This window comes from Mercenaria mercenaria, chromosome 6, assembly GCF_021730395.1.
Source record: "Mercenaria mercenaria strain notata chromosome 6, MADL_Memer_1, whole genome shotgun sequence".
In the NCBI taxonomy this organism is placed as follows: Eukaryota; Metazoa; Mollusca; class Bivalvia; order Venerida; family Veneridae; genus Mercenaria; species Mercenaria mercenaria.
The window spans coordinates 74,912,898-74,932,779 of record NC_069366.1 but is presented as its reverse complement, the minus strand read 5'-3'; the positions used below and the strand labels follow the sequence as shown (position 1 = coordinate 74,932,779).

At 34.0% G+C, this 19,882-nt stretch overlaps 1 protein-coding gene across 2 annotated transcripts; it reads left to right on the top strand.

Moving 5' to 3' along the window:
* The first annotated feature begins 375 nt into the window (after positions 1 to 375).
* LOC128546033 (uncharacterized) lies at positions 376 to 18,997 on the top strand. Of its 2 annotated transcripts, XM_053546340.1 has the most exons (3): positions 419 to 1,234; positions 2,121 to 2,359; positions 17,414 to 18,997. In XM_053546340.1, exons 1-3 carry the CDS (start codon positions 1,164 to 1,166, stop codon positions 17,494 to 17,496), a joined length of 393 nt encoding a protein of 130 aa, XP_053402315.1. In that variant the 5' UTR covers positions 419 to 1,163; the 3' UTR covers positions 17,497 to 18,997. The 2 variants fall into 2 exon arrangements, 1 of the variants encoding a protein (XP_053402315.1); XR_008371439.1 differs by lacking the exons at positions 419 to 1,234; positions 17,414 to 18,997 and adding an exon at positions 376 to 409 and having other exon boundaries at positions 2,121 to 3,768.
* The last annotated feature ends 885 nt before the right edge of the window (positions 18,998 to 19,882 follow it).

The following is a 19,882-nucleotide window of genomic DNA, read 5'->3' as shown; positions in this document are numbered from 1 at the left end:
TAAGAATGATTTTCATGAAGTTTTTGTGAGTTACAAAAATGTTGAATTCCCTATGCTAAGTTTGTAAACATCATGTTATCGCTGGCTCTATTGATAAATTATAGCCTCGTTTCGGAGCATTCTTCCGAAAAAATCCGAAGATGCGCGACGGGTTCGTAAGCAGTCGGAAAACATACTTTCGGTTTGAAATAGGCAAAATGTTTTTGTTTATTTATTTGTTATTCTTGAACATATTCACGACCGTTACAGTGGGTCATATTTTCAGTAAATATGAAGTCTCAGCTACAAACTCTGGTTTTCACATACTATTCGTTCGGGTTTTAGTAGTGGTCCTTTAAACAAACGCATTATGAGCCTATAAGCAAGCTATCATTTATCCTGAAGATCCCGTGTTGAACGGGTGAAACCGGTTATTTATTTCTTTGTTTTTATTGATTTTTTTAAATGTTTATAGACAATATTAAAATGTAAAGACTTGAGCATCTTTCTCCACATCTTTTTTCCCATATATATATACAATGTATATATATATATATATGCCTATATAAATTTTGTAAAAAAATAAGCTTGTATTTCACATTTAAATATGAACAGGCAAAAAAATTCTGTATTGTACCTTTTAAATTCTGTATTGGACCTTCTGTATTGTATGCTGCCGGACTAGTTTCATTAATATGCATTACCTCACACAGTTTTATAAATAGCACACATAAAAACTTCACTTAGTTCAATTTTAGTATTGATAAAAATTGAATATTTCTTTCAATAACAAAACCACAAGCAAAAAGGTATAGGTATATAATAAAAGGGTCATTATAACAGTAGCTAAGACTAAGGTCTGGGATTTTTGTATTCTGCTGTCGTAGATTTTGCAAGGTTGGATCACACTCTGCACGCCTCGTGAGATCCGATCTGGCAAAAATCCACTCGAGCCGAATACAGCATCCCAGATCAAGCTACTGTTATAATAACCCTATTATATATCAAGATAATTATTACTTTGTCTAAAACATAATCTTATTCAGTTGTTATATAGTGGAAATCATATTTCAAGATTTGTGCAAAACTGTATATGTTTGCTAACATTGCAAACAACTGATCACCTTTTCGAACGCTTGATTGTTGGGATAAATGCACACCTGAATTTCTTATTAGGCCGATACATGCATATCCATGACTACATAACCTCATATATGCATGCTATCTTTGGATGTTCAGGCTTAAGACCAAAAAGGTTAGTACAGGGATATTCCAAATGTACCCAAGTGGTTCATGTCACAATTTGAGGTCAAAGATCACATATAATGTACTTTCTGCTTAATATACTGAATAATAAGTAATATATGTGCATTTTACAACATTATCAATGAAAATACTTGCATCTTTTTTCAATTTTGATTTATTTCTAATGGTCAGATCTGGCTCGAATTTGTTGAATAGCAACAAATATAGCAAAATTCAATGCCTTCTGAAATTAAACAACTGCTTGTATTGTGCTATGATAATATGTTTGCTGAACTGAATGAACCTTCATTGGTAATTCTTGTTAAACATAGGAAGTGGATAGTTGCTTGGTAGACCAATTTTAATATACCTTTAAGTGTGACGATTTTGGTGCTCTTAGTTACAGCCATGAGTCATTGAGTAAATTTGGAATAATATACTCTGTGTCCTTTTCATTTTGCCATTTGTTAGAATTCTTCAGAGAGTGGGTATTTTTATATATAGGCATAATAAATGAGTCATGTTCTATAACCAGCCATACTGCGCCAGGATCATGACCCCTTATTTCTTGAAAATTGCTTGAAATGACAATAGCCCCTTAATAAATCATGGTTGCACATTTGAGAGGAGGGGGAGCATACATGTTTTACAAACAATCCTGGTTTACAATGCCTAGTCGATAGATTGGTTTTGGGACAACAGTGAGGTTTAGCGCCAGTAAATTGGTTAAACCCCCCTAGTGTTAAGGTTCAACACTGACAGTGCCTCAATTGTAATCACTTTTGTACTGTCAACTGTATTTTCCCATTGGGTTTTAAATGTTGATGCTGCTATCATGTCATTTCTGGATTCCATGTATTTGACATCATTTTTCATGCATTGACCAAACATTTCAGATTCCATGCTGAAATTAACCAATTTGTTAATGGACTGGATAAAGTGGCTTCGTTGCACAAAGAGATCCTCCATCCACCTGAAGCATTTTCTAGTCTGTTTGTTCACCAAGCTGTTCATCTAAAGTTTGACACATTCAGATTATTGTATGAAGTGAACTTCAGTCCAGAGGGTTCCAATAACCGAAGGTTGGAGAAGGATACAGTATACTGCTTGGAGGCATTCTTGATTGAATGTGATGGTAATATAAACTGCATATGAATATACTACTACCTGTACTTAGCATAGAGGATATTACATGAGTGTCTTTTCATATTGAATTTATTAAACGAGTTGAATAAAATAATCAATTTTGTTCAACAATTTAATAAATTCAATGTGGAAAGTCACAAATGTAATATTCTTTTTATCACATGTTAGCCTTTTTTGTTGAAACATCAAAAATTCGACTTTCTTTTGCTATATAAACAAGACAATTTGACCGGCGTAGCCCATACTATAAATGACGTCAATGTCAAAGCTTTATTACGCTAGTGTATAATCATTTTTAGCTCGACTATTCGAAGAATAGTCTAGCTATTCTACTCACCCTGGCGTCGGCGTCGGCGTCGGCGTCACACCTTGGTTAAGTTTTTGCATGCAAGTACATACAGCTATCATTTAAAGGCATATAGCTTTGAAACTTATTTATTCTTTTTCTAGGTCAATTACCAACCTCTCTGGGTCAAGTCCCATAACTCTGACATGTATTTTGAGCAAATTATGCCCCCTTTTGGACTTAGAAAATTTTGGTTAAAGTTTTACATGCAAGTTACTATCTCCAAAACTAATGCAGATATTGAATTGAACTTCACATGTGTCTTCGGGTTATAAAACTAGTTGATAGCACCAAGTCCCATAACTCTGACCTTCATTTTGGCCAAATTATGCCCCCTTTTGGACTTAGGAAATTCTGGTTAAAGTTTTGCGTGCAAGTACATACAGCTATTACTAAAAGGCATATAGATTTGAAACTTATTTTTTCTTTTTCTAGATCAATTACCTACCTCACTGGGTCAAGTCCCATAACTCTGACATGTATTTTTGAGCAAATTATGCCCCCTTTTGGACTTAGAAAATTCTGGTTAAAGTTTTACATGCAAGTTACTATCTCCAAAACTAATGCAGATATTGAATTGAAACTTCACATGTGTCTTCGGGTTATAAAACTAGTTGATAGCACCAAGTCCCATAACTCTGACCTTCATTTTGGCCAAATTATGCCCCCTTTTGGACTTAGAAAATTCTGGTTAAAGTTTTGCGTGCAAGTACATACAGCTATTACTAAAAGGCATATAGATTTGAAACTTATTTTTTCTTTTTCTAGATCAATTACCTACCTCACTGGGTCAAGTCCCATAACTCTGACACTATTTTGGGCAAATTATACCCCCTTTTGGACTTAGAAAAATTCTGGTTAAAGTTTTACATGCAAGTAACTATCTCCAAAACTACTACAGATATTAAATTGAAACTTCACATGTGTCTTCGGGGTTATTAAACTAGTTGATAGCACCAAGTCCCATAACTCTGACATGTATTTTGGCCAAATTATGCCCCCTTTTGGACTTAGAAAATCCTGGTTAAAGTTTTGCGTGCAAGTACATACAGCTATACCAAAAGGCATATAGCTTTGAAACTTATTTATTCTTTTCAAGGTCAATAACCAACCTCGCTGGTCAAGTTCCATAACTCTTAACATGTATTTTGAGCAAATTATGCCCCCTTTTGGACTTAGAAAATTGTGGTTAAAGTTTAACATGCAAGTTACTATCCCCAAAACTAATGCAGATATTGAATTGAAACTTAACATGTTTCTTCGGGGTTATAAAACTAGTTGATAACATCAAGTCCCATAACTCTGATATGTATTTTGGTCAAATTATGTCCCCTTTCGAACTTAAAACTCTTTTGATATTTAACATTTTGGGTAATAATTTCCTGCTTCTGTGACAATATTTCGAATAGTCGAGCTTGGCTGTCTTACGGACAGCTCTTGTTAGCTCGACTATTCATAGAATAGTAGAGCTATTGGACTCGCCCATGCGTCGGCGTCCGCGTCCCGATTTGGTTAAGTTTTTGTATGTAAGCTGGTATCTCAGCAACCACTTGTCGGAATGGATTGAAACTTCACACACTCATTCACTGTGATAAACTGACTTACATTGCACAGGTTCCATAACTCTGTTTTGCTTTTTTACAAAATTATGCCCCTTTTTTGACTTAAAAATTTTTGATTAAGGTTTTGTATGTAAGCTGGTATCTCAGTAACCACTTGTGGGAATGGATTGAAACTTCACACACTTATTTACTGTGATAAACTGACTTACATTGCACAGGTTCCATAACTCTATTTTGCTTTTTTTCAAAATTATGCCCCTTTTTCGACTTAGAATTTTTTGGTTAAGGTTTTGTATGTAAGCTGGTATCTCAGTACTCACTAATGGGAATGGATTGAAACTTCACACACTTGTTCACTGTCATGATCTGACATGCACAAAGCAGGTCCCATAACTTTATTTTGCTTTTTTACAAAATTATGCCCCTTTTTCAGCATAGAAATTTTTGGTTAAGTTTTTGTATGTAAGCTGGTATCTCAGTATCCACTAATGGGAAAGGATTGAAACTTCACACACTAGTTCACTGTCATGATATGACATGCAGTGCAAAGGGTCAATAACTCAACTTTGCATTTTACAAAATTATGCCCCTTTTTGAACTTAGGAGTTTTTGGGTTAAATTCTTATATGTAAGCTGGTATCTCAGTACCCACTAATGGGAATGGATTGAAACTTCATACACTTGTCCACTGTCATGAACTGATAAGCACTATGCAGGTTCCATAACCCTATTTTACTTTTTTACTAAATTATGCCCCTTTTTCGACTTCCTTATTCATTCAAGCGACAAGGCTGTTAAATAGTCGAGCGTTGCTGTCCTCCGACAGCTCTTGTTATTTAATGGCTTTATTACACTCCCGCGACGTAAGACATGTGATAAAACTTCATAATGAGTGTACTATTATAGATGGCTGTGAAACATTCTATGGGCACACTTAGGTTAAAACTTAGGTTTGCCCTAACCTGCACGTTCATTTGTCAGAGTATTGACAGGACAATTTCTTGAATCATTTCCTTGGCTGTTTCGTTATGAAGAGGAAATGTGTATTATTGTCTGGTCCTGATGTAGCAAACAGTAATATTACCAGACTAAAGGGTGTGTAATAAGTTTGTTCCAGTTTTCAACACAGGATTATTTTTCAGATCACTATATCTACAGTGCTAAAAAGTGTGACTTAACCCTTACCATGCTAAATTTCTATAATGGACTGGTCCATCTTCCAGTTTGGGCAGTACCATTTATCATCTGAAGGGATGTTTACTTAAAATTTACTGACTGAATAGCGAACAGTGCAGACCATGATCAGACTGCACGGATGTGCAGGCTGATCTTGGTCTACACTGGTCGCAAAGGCAGAAACAATCGTGTCCAGCATGGTAAGGGTTAAATAGTGTCCTTTTTAGAAAGTTAAATCAATAGATTTGTATGTTCAAATATTTTCTAGATAATTGCATTAAAGTAATGGATAGGAAAAATAAACTGTCTTGTTTGGTCTTTACTAGTTTTAGACATGTTAAATCTTACATTGCCTCAATACTTTCTTGCATTGCTAACTATTGTTTTCATACATAACTAGTATGTAGACATATCTATTTAAATTAACAAGGCGTAACATTAACTATCAAATTTAAAATAACTTGAACAGTCATATGCAATTGTAATATATGGGAATCAGTTTTGATTTCTTATTCACACTAACTGTATAATTATGCTACTGATTTAAGAAACTACTGGAACAACCTTATTTTTTTAGCTTGGTTTCACTTGTAACAGGAACAGAAACTTGGCTTGGTACTGGGAATATTATCATGAACTATCTGGTCTAGTAGGTAAACTTATGTCTATAGTCCAGGGCCGGCCCTAAATAGGAGTGTTGTATTTTGACTTTATATCTCAGTCCTCGAATTTTCACAATTTGTGCACTTTGCTGTTATGCAACAAACAAACAATGTACTATTAGCTCGATATTTCCCCAAAAGAAAACTACTATTGTATCCCCCCAGCGTCAGCGTAAATGTCACCTCGGGATTAAAGTTTTGAAAAAGTCAAATATCTCTTTTATTTTCCCAAATCTATTGACTTAAAAACTTAAAATTTGTTTTTTCATATCAAATTTACCCCAAGGAAAAAACAATCCCCAAAACTCTGATTAAATTTTGTCAAAATTTATGCCCCTATTTAACATTAATTTTTATCCCCCCGGCATCTTTGATGGGGAGGGCATTTTTAAGGATTGCCGCCCGTTTTTCGCCCGTACGGGGTTTAACCAAATGGCCCGTTTCTTTTCTAGTTTCAATCCCCTTACTGAATGACTTGATATAATCCCGATGAAACCCTTTGTGCCCCTTTCCCCTAAACCTTCAAACATCTTTTTGCCCTCAGTTTGACCTTGCCCTTTGTTTTTGGGCCTTGGGTTGTTTTTTAGGGGCCCTTCTCTTGGTTAAAAAAGGGGGACCGTTTCGTTTGCTTCAGTACCCCTTACTGAATGATTGGGTACTAATGCGATGAAACCCTGTGCCCATTCCTATCCTCTTTTCATCCCCTGACCCCCCAGTTTGCCTTGATTCTTTTTTTGGACTTGGGTTTTGCTTTGTATCGACAAGGTTTGCCCCCGGGGGGGCATAAAGGGTTTTTATGGAAGCATTTCTTGAAAATTTTTTTGTTTTGGATAAAGTCCAGTACTGTTATATCAAAGTTTTTAACTTGAAACTTAAAATAGTTTTTCATATCAAAGTCTGTTTTGGGTTTAGCAATTTCCTTTCCGCTCTGTAAATTTTAAACCCCTTAAAGGATTTAAAGGGGAAAAACTGACAAAAAATATTCCCCCATCGAAACGATTTTGCAGGGGGCGAAAGTTTCGGGGGGGCCTCGATTAAAAAAAAGGGTAATTTTCACATTTTGGGGTCAAAGGTCATATATAAAAATTTCAGTGGTCAGACATGTATTGGTGTTTTATAATTATATATAATATTTCATATTATTTCATTGGTAAAGACCCGGGTATTTTTTGTTTTATAACTTAAAAATTTTTCCCCGGGGGTTTGGTCAGACCCGTGTTGTTGTTTTATTAGATTTATAATATTTCAGGGTCAGCCCCATTATTGCTTTTTAGAAAAGTTATATAATATTTCAGGGGTTTCAGACCCAGTATTTGGTGTTTTCCCAATTATTTTAATTTTTCAGAGATCAGATCAGTATTGTTTTTTAGTAATTTTATATAATATTTCAGGGGTTTAAAAACCCAGTATTGCTTTTTTAGTAAGTTTTTTTAATATTTCGGTTGTCAGACCTAGTTTTGGTGTTTTATAAAATTTTCAGTGGTCGGGCCCCATTTATTGTTGTTTAGTAAGTTAATAATATTTCAGTGGTCGGAACCCAGTTTTGGGTTGTTTAGAAAGTTTTTATAATATTTCAGGGGGCAGCCCCAGTTTTGGTTTTTTTAAAAGTTAATAATTTTTCGTTGTTCGACCCGTATTGTTGTTTTATAATTTCTTTTTTTTATTTTCGTTGTTGTTTGTAATTTAAATATTAAAATTTCAGTTATCGAACCCGGTTTGTTTTTTAGTAAGTTTATAATTTTTCTTTGGGTTCATTTCCCAGTATTGTTGTTTGAAAGTTATATAATATTTCAGTGGTCAGACCCATTTTGTTTTTTTTTAAGTTTTTTTAATATTTAAATTTGGTTTGTTTAGTAAGTTTTAAAATTTATTTCAGTGGTCAGACCCGTTTGTTGTTTTAAAAGTTTAAAAATATTTATTTTTTATATTTTTATTTTCTATTTGAATTTTAAATGAATAAAAAATTTTTTTACTGTATTAAATATTAGGGGCCAATGAAAATAATTTTTTCTATATTTTGTTGTTTGGAAATTTTAAAAAAAAAGTATGACACAAAATTCATTGTAGGGGGGGGTTTTTTAAACACAGAAAAAAAAATTTAAAACTAAGAAAAAAAAAGGGAAAGGGGGATGATAACACTCAGTATTTTGAAAAAAATTTTAAAAAAAACCCATAGAAACCCGGGAAACCTTGTAGACTTTTGGGGGAGATAAAAAAAACCTGAACTTTTAAAATTCATTTTGGCACTCGAAAACAAAAACCAAGTATTTTCGGGTAGGTAGTTTTTTTTAGCTAAACCTGTCAAAAAAGGGGGGCCCAAGGTGAGCTTTTGTGTCGCGCAGTTTTTCCGTTGTCCGCCCCCCTCCGTAAACTTTTTGCTTGTGCCCACTCTGGGGTCACTTTTTTTCATGGGTCTTCATAAAAATTTGGCCCGGGAATGTTCATTTTGTGATTTTCTGGTTAAACTGGGGTCAGTGCGGTAAAAAAAACTAGGTCGTGGGGGCCCTAAAAAAAAAAAACCTTGTGACCATTTAGAGGTCACTTTTTTCATGGGACCCTTCATGAAAAATTGGTCAAAATTTTTCATCTTGATGATATCGGGTAAGTTCAAAAAATGGGGCACGTGCTGTAAAAAAAACTAGGTCAGTAGGTTTTAAAATAGAAAAAAAAAACGATTTTATACTTAAAAAGGGGAAAAGGGGGAAGAGGTGAGCGTTTTCCGGACCTTCATGGTCTCTTGTTTAATATCGGATTGTTTAAAACGGATTTCCCCCCAAAAAAATGTAGAAAAAAAAACCGGGGGTAAAAAATATCATTAAATTATTGAACTGAAGATGATTTATTAATGAAAAAAAGGGGACCAGGGTACTTTAAAATGAAAAATAGTTTTTTAAATTTGAAGAAAAATTTTAAAACAGCAATTATATTGTGTATAAATGAAACGTAAAAATAAACAAAGAACCCAATAAAAATTTCGCTGTGGGGGTTTCATCAAAGGTCCCTTTGGGAAATTACTACGTTTAAATATGTTCCCCAAAAAAAAAAAAGAAATGTTTCAAAAAGGGGAAAAAACTTAAAAAATGAAATAAAAAAAACTAAAAAATTTAAGTTTAACTTTGGGCCGACTAGGGAGCAAGATGCAAAAAAATTTGTGGATATAAAAAAGCAAAAAATTTAGTTTGAATTTATGTTTTAAAAAATTGAATGGAATATTTTTAATGTAAAGCAGAAAGCTAGAGGGAAATGAAAAAAATGGGTACTTTGAAAAAATCTAAAAAAAAAAGAAATGCAAAAAAGGGGAAAATTATTTTTTAAAATTAAGAGTAAATAAAATTGAGATCAAAAATCAAGAGGGAAATCCTAAAGGAAAAAAAAAAAATTTTCAATGAAAATTAACTCTAAAAGATTAAAAAGAGAATCAGAATATGATTTCTTCGCCCAAAAAATTATGAAAAAAATTTGGGAAATGATCAAAAGAATTTATGTGAAGGGCGTTAAAAAAAATATGAAGTTGCAATTTGGTAAAAATAAAAAAATCAAAAATTTCCGGGCTCAGAGGGCATTACCTGTGAGTTCTTTAAAACTTTCTTTTGAAAACTTAAAAAGACTTTTTTTTAAAAATCTAAAAATTTTTTCATCCCAGTACAAAAACTTAACTACTTTTTCAAAAAAGGGGGGGATAATCTCACTTCCCCCAAAAAAAGGGGGAAAAGATAAAATGATACTATCAAATGGCGTCCCATCGGGTTTGCTAAATGTAGACTATAAAAATTGCAACAAAAAATCATATCAAATTTGCCTGAAAAAAGTTTTAAGGGTTTTGATGGAGGCTTTGAGAAACAAAAATAAACAAAAACCAAAACATAGAAAGAAAAAAGTTGTTTGACCTTTAAAAAATTTAAAAAGCATGTAAAAATGTATATTAAATTTTCGAAACAAGTGTCAGTATTTTAATATAAACATTGGGAAATTTCCCGGAAAAAGGGGTGCCTTAAGGGGCCCACTTCCGGACGTTAAAAAAAGCCTTTAAAAAAATCACCCTTTTCAAAAAAACTGTTACAATGTTTGTTTTTTATGCATTTGCAATAGCGGGGCGAGGGGGGTGAAATTTTACCCTAACAAAGGGGGGAAAAATTTGTTTTTCCCCAAATTTTTTCTTTTTTTTTTCTTTACAAATGGCATTTTATTTTTAAAGGGAGGGAAATTTTTTTCAAAAAAGGTTACTTAAAATAAAGAAAAAGTTGGGTTTTTCCCCTTTTAAAAAAAGATGCCATTTGTACTTAAAAAAATCGGGGAAAAGTTGTCTCCCTTTTAAAAAGAATGCCCATAAAGTAAAGGGAAAAAATGTTTAAAAAATTGGGTGGGAAACCCGTGTTTCCCCCGTTGTTATGCGAAATTTCACCACTCGCACGCTATTGCAAATGCATCAAAAAGAACCCTGTGTAACGGGTTTTTTGAAAAAGGTTTAGTTTTTAAAACCCTTTAATGTCCGGGAAATGGAGCCCCTTTAGGCAGCCCCTTTTTTGGGAAACAATGTTTTATCAGTAAAACTGGGCCCTTGTTTCCCTAAAGTAAAATTTTAATTTTTACATGCTGTTTCCCAAATTTTTTTTTTCAATAAAAAACTCTTTCTTTTTTTTGATTTGGTGATGTTTGATTTTTGTTTCTCAAGGCCTCCCTCGAAACCTTTAATCTGTAAAAAAGTCAGGGCACAATCAGGTTTTTTGAAAAACAGTTTTATTTGGAGGAAAAAAATTCGATTTTTATTTGAAACGTTTTGAATATTTTAAAAACACGCCCAAAGAACCTGGTTTTTTTAATGTTTTCAGATTTTGAAAAAACTTTGATAGTTTGAACCAGGGTTTTGTTTTTCGTTGCTAAAAAAACTTAAATTTGGGGATATTTAATTTATTGGGTAAGGCTCTTTTACAATGATATTTGAGGGTTTGTAATTTTAAAAATGGCCATTTATCTGAAAAATTTTCCCCCCAAACATGGTTTGCGGCAAGGATGCCCCTGTCCTCTTGCTCTTCATAATATGTATTGAATTTTTTAAAATTTTTATTGAAAAAAGGGTTTAAATTATTTAAAAGGGAAAAAAGATAAATGGGAAAAACCAAAAAAAACAAACATTATTCGCTGATGACGCAACTTTTTTAAATAATGGAGAACCAGGGGTCTTTTGAAAAAATAGTTCATGTTTAAATTTTGGGGCTTTTTAAAACACGTCTGGATTGAAAAAATAAAAAAATCAAAAAAAAAAACAATTCTGAGGGAAGGATCTTTAAATAAAACAAACATTAGGGCTTTTTTAAAGGGGAAAAGTTTTTCCGGGGGCATCGAGTCAGTATTACATTGGTTTGGGCATTTACAAAAAAAAGCCCGAAGTGAACCCTTTAAAATTTAAAATTTGAGCCGAAGCTCAACAGCTTTTTAAAAAATGCTTAAAAAGGGGAACACAGGGGAAAATAACACTCCTTGGAAAAGTTACGTAATTAAGGGTTTTGCATTGCCCAAAAAATTATTTACCCTTTTTTCAGTTCCCTTTTCCCAAAATCCCAAAAAAAAAGAAACAATTAAAAAAATTATTTAAAAACAAAGTATAATTTTATATGGGATAGAAACCAAAAAAAAAAAAGGGAAATATTGCAAAAAGGACTATGGGCAAAGGAGGGGGGGTCAAAATGGTTTGGGTTTTTTTAAAAAGTTTTCTTAATGCCATCAAATCTTTTGGGTGAGAAGATTTAAGAAAATCCCAAAAAAGCAAATTATGGGGAAGGTTTTTTTTTAAAAATATCTGGGAAAAAAAGGAGGAAAAAAATGGTTTTTTAAAATAATATAAAAGAAAAAGGGGCATAAACAAAATTTGGTTTTAAAAACGGGTTTCCCATCTGATATCTTATTGCATGGCATAGAGTAATGGGAAAAAAAAATGGTCAAAAAGGGAAATTTGCAAAAAAAGTTTTTTTGGAACAATTTAAAGATAAAAAAAAGGAAAACAAAACTTTATTTTTCAAAAGTTGGGGAGGATAAAGGTATCAAATATGTTTAAAAAATTTTTGATTTTTGAACCAAAAACTTTTATTTTTTTGAAAAAATTTTAAAAAATTTTTTTGATGTAGAAAATAAAAATTTTTTTTAAAATATCTCAACTTATAACAGTATTCCCTTTACATTTCAAAGAACAACTTTTAAAAAGAAGATATGAAAACCCCCCTAGGGGAAAAATTTTTAGGAAAAAAAATTTTTCATTTAAAAACGCCAAATAAATTCCTGTATTTAGAGGAGGGTTAAAATAAAACCAAAAACCCAGAATAAAAGTTGAAAAAAGTGGGGAAAAAAATTTTGAAAGAAACATATTGAGTGGAAAAAAGTATATATCAACCTTTTTTAAAAACAAAAAAGATACAAAAATCAGAAATTTTCTTTTTAAAAACAAACAAGGGAAACTTGCCAACAAATTTCAAGATTTTTTTTAAATGGGGTATTCCCCTACAAACCCTTTTTGATTTTTGTAATTTTTCAAACCTTAAAAATTAGGGGCATTTTTTCTGGGAATGGGTTTCCCATGTCAAGTTTTGTGGAACCAAATTTTAAATCAAAATTTTTTAAACAAAAGAATGTTGAAGTAAAATTTTTATATTTGAAAGTGGTTTAAAATTTTGGTTTTTTTGCCAAAAAAAATGTGAAAATAGTGTATTTAAAAATTTTTTCAAATTTTTTTTGGGGAAGGATTATATATTTTAATGAAAAATAGAAAAAAAAATTTTTAAAATTTGGGGTCATTTATGCATTATTTTGGGAAAAAAAGAAATTTTAAAATAGAAAGAGAAATAGCCCTTTATGTGTGGAACATTTTAATTTTCATGAAAGGGAAAAGGTCCTGTTTATGATAAAAGCAGATGAAAATCTATTTTTAAACCAAAAAAAAAAAAAAAATAGGGATATGCATGTTTTTTTAATTTTAACATATTCCTTTGACAGTTTTTTTTTATAAATTTTGAAAGGTAAGTAAATAGAAACTGGGGACAAAACAAAAAAAGGAAAAAAAAGACCCAAAACAAAACAAACAAAAATTTGACGACAAACCCCCCCAAAAAAACAAAAAAAAAACAACCTTTTTTTTTTTTTTTTTTTCTATTTCAAGTTTTTTTTTTTTTGTATTTCGTGGTCGACCCAGTATTGTCATATCATAATTTTGTCAGCTGTGTGTAAGAGAGATGCTGTTGTTTAAATGGGGTTTTAAAACTGTAAAAGTTTTAAATATTTAATTTAGGGGGGCCCTGGGGTTTGAGCCCCCTTCTCCAACTGATATTGGTTTCATTGGTATGAGAGGGCCAATGTTTTGGGGGCTTTTCACCTTTGGGACGCTAAATAAAACCCAAAAAAGCTTTTTGGAAAAATTTTTGGGGCATCCTTTTATATCCTGCCCTTATCGTTCAAATTAAAAAAATTTCAAACAGTCCCTTGAGGATTGCCCACATTGTTTCGGTGTTAACAAAAAAAAACAGTGTCAGGGGTTTAATTTTTTATGCAAAAATTTAAATGTATGCCAACATTTTAACATACGATGGTACTGATGGTAATTTGAAAGCTAAACGCCACAACCGCTCCTATTTTCGGGCACAACGAAATCATCTTTAAATAGTGTGCTTCTTGAATTAAGAAGGTCTGACTTCAGAGGGCAAAAGAAGTACTTAACATTTTGTACACCTACGATTTACAAGAACCATGTTGCCAATAAATTCTGGCATCAATCATCAAACAATTGCACAACGTTCTAATTTCTATCAGCCTACGGTTACTAAACACTGGAGATACAACTTATTCGAAAATGATTTACAATCTTATCAACTTGGGTGTTATTGTATTCTAAATATTTTGACTGGATATTATATTTCGATCTTCTCAGATCGTTTAGCATGACATTTATGTCGCGTTATTGGTACTGTTTAGTTTCTCAACATGATCATTTCGGCCTGGGTGGTTCCAATACCCCCGCTTTCATAGCCTTGGGTATTGTATAATCACCCCTTGGATATGGTGCCTGATTTTTAATTTTGTCTTTTGACCTCAGATCCCCTTCCTAATTTCCAGTTTGTTTAGTTCTGCCCATTGTTTTCTCGTTTGGGGCAAACCCATTATTTTATCTGGGGACCAAACGCCGCTTTTCATGGAATTACACGCCTCAACACGTGAATCATTGAAGGTTCCATGTTCACCGCCGTTTGAATACATCTGCGGATGTCTCTAAATTGCTTTTTTGTACTTTTAGCATGTGTAAATGTTGAGTTCTGCTCAACCCGGGGCTAGAGGGCGTGGGCGGCAGCATGCATTTCCACTACCGTCCATAAACAGGCTCATTCAAACCGAGCCTGCAACATTTTCGTTTTTGTCGTGTTGAGCGATTTTTTTAATTAGTTATTAGATTGGGGTAGATGTCGGTCGGGCGGGCGGGCGGCGGCGTCAAACTGGTGTTTCCGGTCAATAACTTTTGTTTCGGTAAAGATATTTGAATAAAACTTGGTATGTATGTAGCTTATATCAAGACAAAGGCTGGGATTGATTTTGGGGTTTCTGGGGTCAAGGTCAAGGTCACTGTTACTTAAAATAGAAAAAGGGTTTCCGGTCAATAACTTAACTTAGGAATGAGCTATCATGATGAAACTTGGTGTATAGAAAACTTATATAAAGTTGTAGCTTGGGATTGATTTTGGGGTTTCTGGGATCAAGGTCAAGGTCATTGTTACTAAAAATAGGGTTAGGGTTAGGGTTAGCATATCTCTACCTGGTAAGGATTTCTATGTGGACTTACAATTTTTTTTTTGTATTTTTTTTTTTTTTTTTTTTTTTTTTTTTTAAGATTAACTTCCCTTAGTTGTTACTATAAAATAACTTATATTGTAACTTTTTTATAATTGACCATAGGGAAAAACCAAGACCACTTTTCTGTGGTACAACATAGTTGTTACTTTCTAATTTTAGGTGTATTTTAAGGTATCTCTACCTGGTAAGGAGTTTTAACCACAAAATTAAAATTACACCTGCAAATACAGGTGCTAGAGTAAAGAAATTTGCTGTGACGGGCGTATATTGTGACATTCTGGCACTCTTGTTTATTCTTATGAAAAGTGTTGAAAACCTGGTTTCGTGGCATTGCCGCGTTTCTTGTTTTCTATTCAATTATATCTCAGACCCGTATCCAGAAATATTTGATTTGGGGTGGGGACCAGTTTAGAACAAATGCGTCACCGTCGAGGTGCATAGCGCCGAGAGCAGTTAGGTCTGGGAGGGGAACCTCTGTCCGTATTTGGGGAAAGAGTGGGGTCTCTCCATGAAAGTTTTTATATATGGATATGAAATGTTTTCTTGTGGTGCATTTTTTGGTCTAAATTTTAAGGTACTGGAGGGGTTGCCCCCCCCCCCCCCCCCCCCCCCCCCTGCGAAATTTTTGAAATACAGGCATGGAATAGTGGCCTCTGGTGCACTTTTGGTCTAACTTTTGAGATACTGGAGCGATAGTCCCGTCATTTAAGTGGGGGAGTGGGGTCAGGGGTTCTCCCCCTGAACAATTTTGAAATATAGGTATGAAATGGGGGTCTCTGGTGCGTTTTCGGTCTAAAAGGGTCTGTATCTATGTTATATTGAGAATTTGATCTGTATATTCAACTTAAAAAGTCAAAGGTTAGTTCGCATTTTCTCTCTGCACATATTTTCTTTCTCTTTTCATTTTGTAAACTGTTTGTACAGCGTGAATGACGTCTTGAGGCTTCCTTTGACACAATATATGTATATATGTTGTGTTTCATGCTTTTGCGAGAGTGATGCACAATGATTTTGGTAACGTTAAAAGTATATATTTAAAATAAAGCCCCTTTGTTATTACTTTTGAAAGTATGTATACAAAAATTTTCATCATTTATTTATTTGTTGGGTTCAACGACGCACCGACACATTTATAGGTAATTTGGCGACCTTCCAGATTTGATGGATGAGGAAGCCCCCAGGTGCCCCTCCGTGCATTATTTCATCACCAGCGGGCACCTGGGTAGAACCATTGACCTTCCGTAAGCTAGCGGATGGCTTCCTCACAGGAAGAATTCAACACCCCGAGTGAGGCTCGAACCCACATCAATGAGGGCAAGTGATTGAAGTCAGCGACCTTAATCACTCGGCTACAGAGACCCCTAAATTTATCATCATGCAGCCACAGAGCGTATCGATATCTATCCTAACATATACTGCTTTTCCCGTATGAAGATAACCTTACACCGTGGCCAGCTGGTTAAGACATCCGACTCAGGAATGGTACGTCGAGCGTTCGAGTCCCAATGGGAACCGTTCCAATGTGGTCGGTTGGTGAGTCACTACCTAGTCAAAGAAAGGTAATTGTTGCATTCGGTGCCTCCATAACAGAGTGGTTAAGGTCGCTGACTTCAAATCACTTGCCACTCACTGATGTGAGTCCGCGGCTCAAGTGGGGTGAAGAATTCTTCACGTGCATCCATCAGCTGGCGTACGGAAGACTAGTGATTCTACCTAGGTGCCCGCTCGTGATGAAATTATGCCTGAAGGGACAACTGAGGTCTTCTTTCACCATGTATAACTGGAAATTTGCCATATGACCTATATTTAAGTTGTGGTTACGTTAAACCCGACAAAAAAAACTGTTGCCTTCACTCTTCACATTTGATATGATCCCGGTTTCTGGTACACCAGGTATTTCAATCATTTTAGATTTTAGACGTCATTTTTGTGGGGACATAAAGCGTTTAGGTTACGGGGATCGAAATCTCTCTTCACTACCGTAAATGTGGGGACATTTTACATCAAGCTTCTATGTGATGGAGATTGCCACTGTGACGTAATATCCGTTTATCTGCCGATAAGCTGACCTATTGTTCAATATGAGAGAAAAATGAGACTCTTACTTCACTATGGGGACAACATTTAAAGTTGATAAAAATACATTTGACATGCTAATAGGTAAAATAAGCGACCGTAATTACGGGGACATGGGTATGTCCCCACAAAAATTTATGTCCCCGCAGTGTTGGTCTGTAACGGACAAATGTCCACACAATTACGGAATTACAAGTCCTCCCGAGAGAGAGAGAGAGAGAGAGAGAGAGAGAGAGAGAGCAGTTTAACTTTTGCGGCAAAAAGTTCTGGGAGGTGTTGTTAGTATACCCGCCTTTTGAAAGATAAAAAGTAGACATGTAAGGGCGTCAGAAGCAGTTTTATGATAGGTGGGTAGCACAACGGTTACCTATGTTTTATTTGTCATAATTATACAGTTGCAGGTGGATGTTGCACACAACCTGGCACTCCAGTAAAAAAAAGCACCAGAAGTGCTTTTGTCAGCCTCAAAAACTACTGATGTATGGAGTTTATCTGCTACTGTGGTGGATCTTCTTTCCGACGAAGTGATCTGGAAGGAATCAAATGACGCAAAAAAAACGGAAGTACTTTGGAAAAATACATCTATGAGTCGATGCAAACTAAGAAACAGCCAGACGCACTTAAAAGTCTTGAAAGTAAAGATCTACCTGTAGAACGAAGGAAGTGTTTCGAATGGTTTGAACTACAAACAATCTGCAAAACCATCTGCAACAAATATCTGTCGAATTTCAGAGAAAGCTTAGAAGACTAGGAGGTTTCTTTGCAGAACTGCTTTTTCAAAGCTAAAGAATGTTTAACCGAGCGATCCGACTTTTCTCTTTCCGACAAATATCGTTCCGAGAGACTAGCAATATTCAGCTTTCAGAATATTTTCCAAACTGTAGTGAATTTGGTCTTTTCAATTCTTATTATTGACATAGTAATGTTTTGACATTTTTGGCATAGGAATTGACCCTTTACACACCTGTTTCAGGCTTTATGGTTGATCACTAAATGATGCTATATGTGCACAACTATGTTATGAAACGCAACTTATTTTCTGATTTTTCTAAGTTTCGTGATGATTTGAAATTTACATATTTTAGTTAAAATGAAGCTCAAGTACAGCTTTGTATTTGCCTGTCGCTTGTTGTGTGTTATAAAACGCAATATATTTGATGTTTCTTGGTAAAAGTTATATATTTTAAACAAATTAAAGCTTAATTGCAGCTTTTAAACTGCCCATGGTTACTGTTATAAAACGCAAATGATGTTTCTTGATAAAAGTTATATATTTTAATTAACCAAAATGAAGCTCAATTGCAGCTTTTTATGTGTCTGTCGATTGGTGTCTGGTTATAAAAAAGCAACTTATTTGATGTTTCTTGATAAAAGTTACATATGTGCCAACTCAAGAAAAAGGGGATCTTAGAGTATTTTCTGGAATTTCAAAAAAAATGTATTTGTTTAATAGATCGACATCTTGTGAATATATCCTGAAAATTTTATGAAGTTATCTCAAAGTTTAAAAAAAACCCAGTAATTTAGGTTAACAAGGATGAGCCAGCTTTGGCCTTGCGTTATGAATGTTTCTATAGTGGGTTATTTAAACAATCAAAGTCATTATTAAGTTGTTCTGGTATCACTATGTTCCTCAATAATATCATATACCCATATTGAAATTTTCTTCACCTGGAAATTGGTATTCATTCTAGGAGAATCATCACCATTTTTTAATTTCTGAAGGATTTCAAAAACTGGTTACCATGACAACAAAAAATATTTTTTACACTAAATTGTATTTTTATAATGCAGTTGAATTATACACCTACACGAATATGTACAGATACACTGCTTACAGTTATATGTTTGCAATATTAATTTTCTGCAATTTTATTTTCCTTATTGCCAATTAAACCCAAATAACGCTGATTTCCTTTAGGCTTGAGGCGGCTCGTATCTTAGTTAACCAAAATAAAGCACAGTTGCAGCTTTTTAAATGTCTTTCGTTTGTTGTCCGTTTTAGAAAGCAACTTTTTGGATGTTTCTTGATAAGAACCTGAAAGTGAAATGCAGATTATTTCCATTTCTCTCAGCGTAAATAACAATTCACAAGTGAAAAGTCATAAGTGACAAGTCATAAGTCAAAAGTAAAAAGTTATAAATGAAAAGTCATTAGGCATAAGTCAAAAGTCATAAGTAAAACGTTATAAGTGAAAAGTCATTAGGCACAAGTCATAAGTCAAAATTCATAAGTAAAATGTTATAAGTGAAAAGTCATAAGACACAAGTCATAAGGCAAACGTCGTAAATTAAAAGTCATAAGCGCAAAGTCAGAAAGGTAACAGAAGGTTGGTTTCCAAGAAAGGAAACATGTCTCCTCCAGTGACCTAGCAACGGAATAGAATCTCCGAAGTTGGCAGAATTCCAATCTTTTGAAAAGCTGCATATATATATGAAACAGGCAAAATACATTGTCCTGGGTCGCTCGCCCGCACCTAGTAATAGATCAAATTATTAATTCTAGAGTGTTCACAAGTAAAAAGCAATAATTTGACTTAGTGACCTACTTTTAGATGTCACGTGATCCAGTTTCTAATTTGGTCTAGATATTATTGAGTTAATTATTCTGACCAAGTTTGATGAAGATCATCGAACCACAATTACAACCGCTGGAGTGTTCATAAGCTTTTTTTTTTCACAAAACTGATCTAGTGATCTAGTTTTTGAGTTCACGTGACCAGGGTTCGAACTTGACCATCACCAAGATAAACATATTGACCAAGTCTGATGAAGACAAGACCAAAATTTACGACCTCGAAAGTGGTAACAAGGTTTTGTATGTTTTGACCTCCTGCCCTAGTTTTTGACCTGAAAAAATTCAT

Coding starts and splice junctions, on each gene's coding strand:
- LOC128546033 (XM_053546340.1), top strand. CDS start 1,164: ATGCATATCCATGACTACATAACCTCATATATGCATGCTATCTTTGGA. Junction 1,235..2,120: donor TCAGGCTTAAGACCAAAAAG/GTTAGTACAGGG, acceptor CAAACATTTCAG/ATTCCATGCTGAAATTAACC. Junction 2,360..17,413: donor ATTCTTGATTGAATGTGATG/GTAATATAAACT, acceptor ATAATTATACAG/TTGCAGGTGGATGTTGCACA.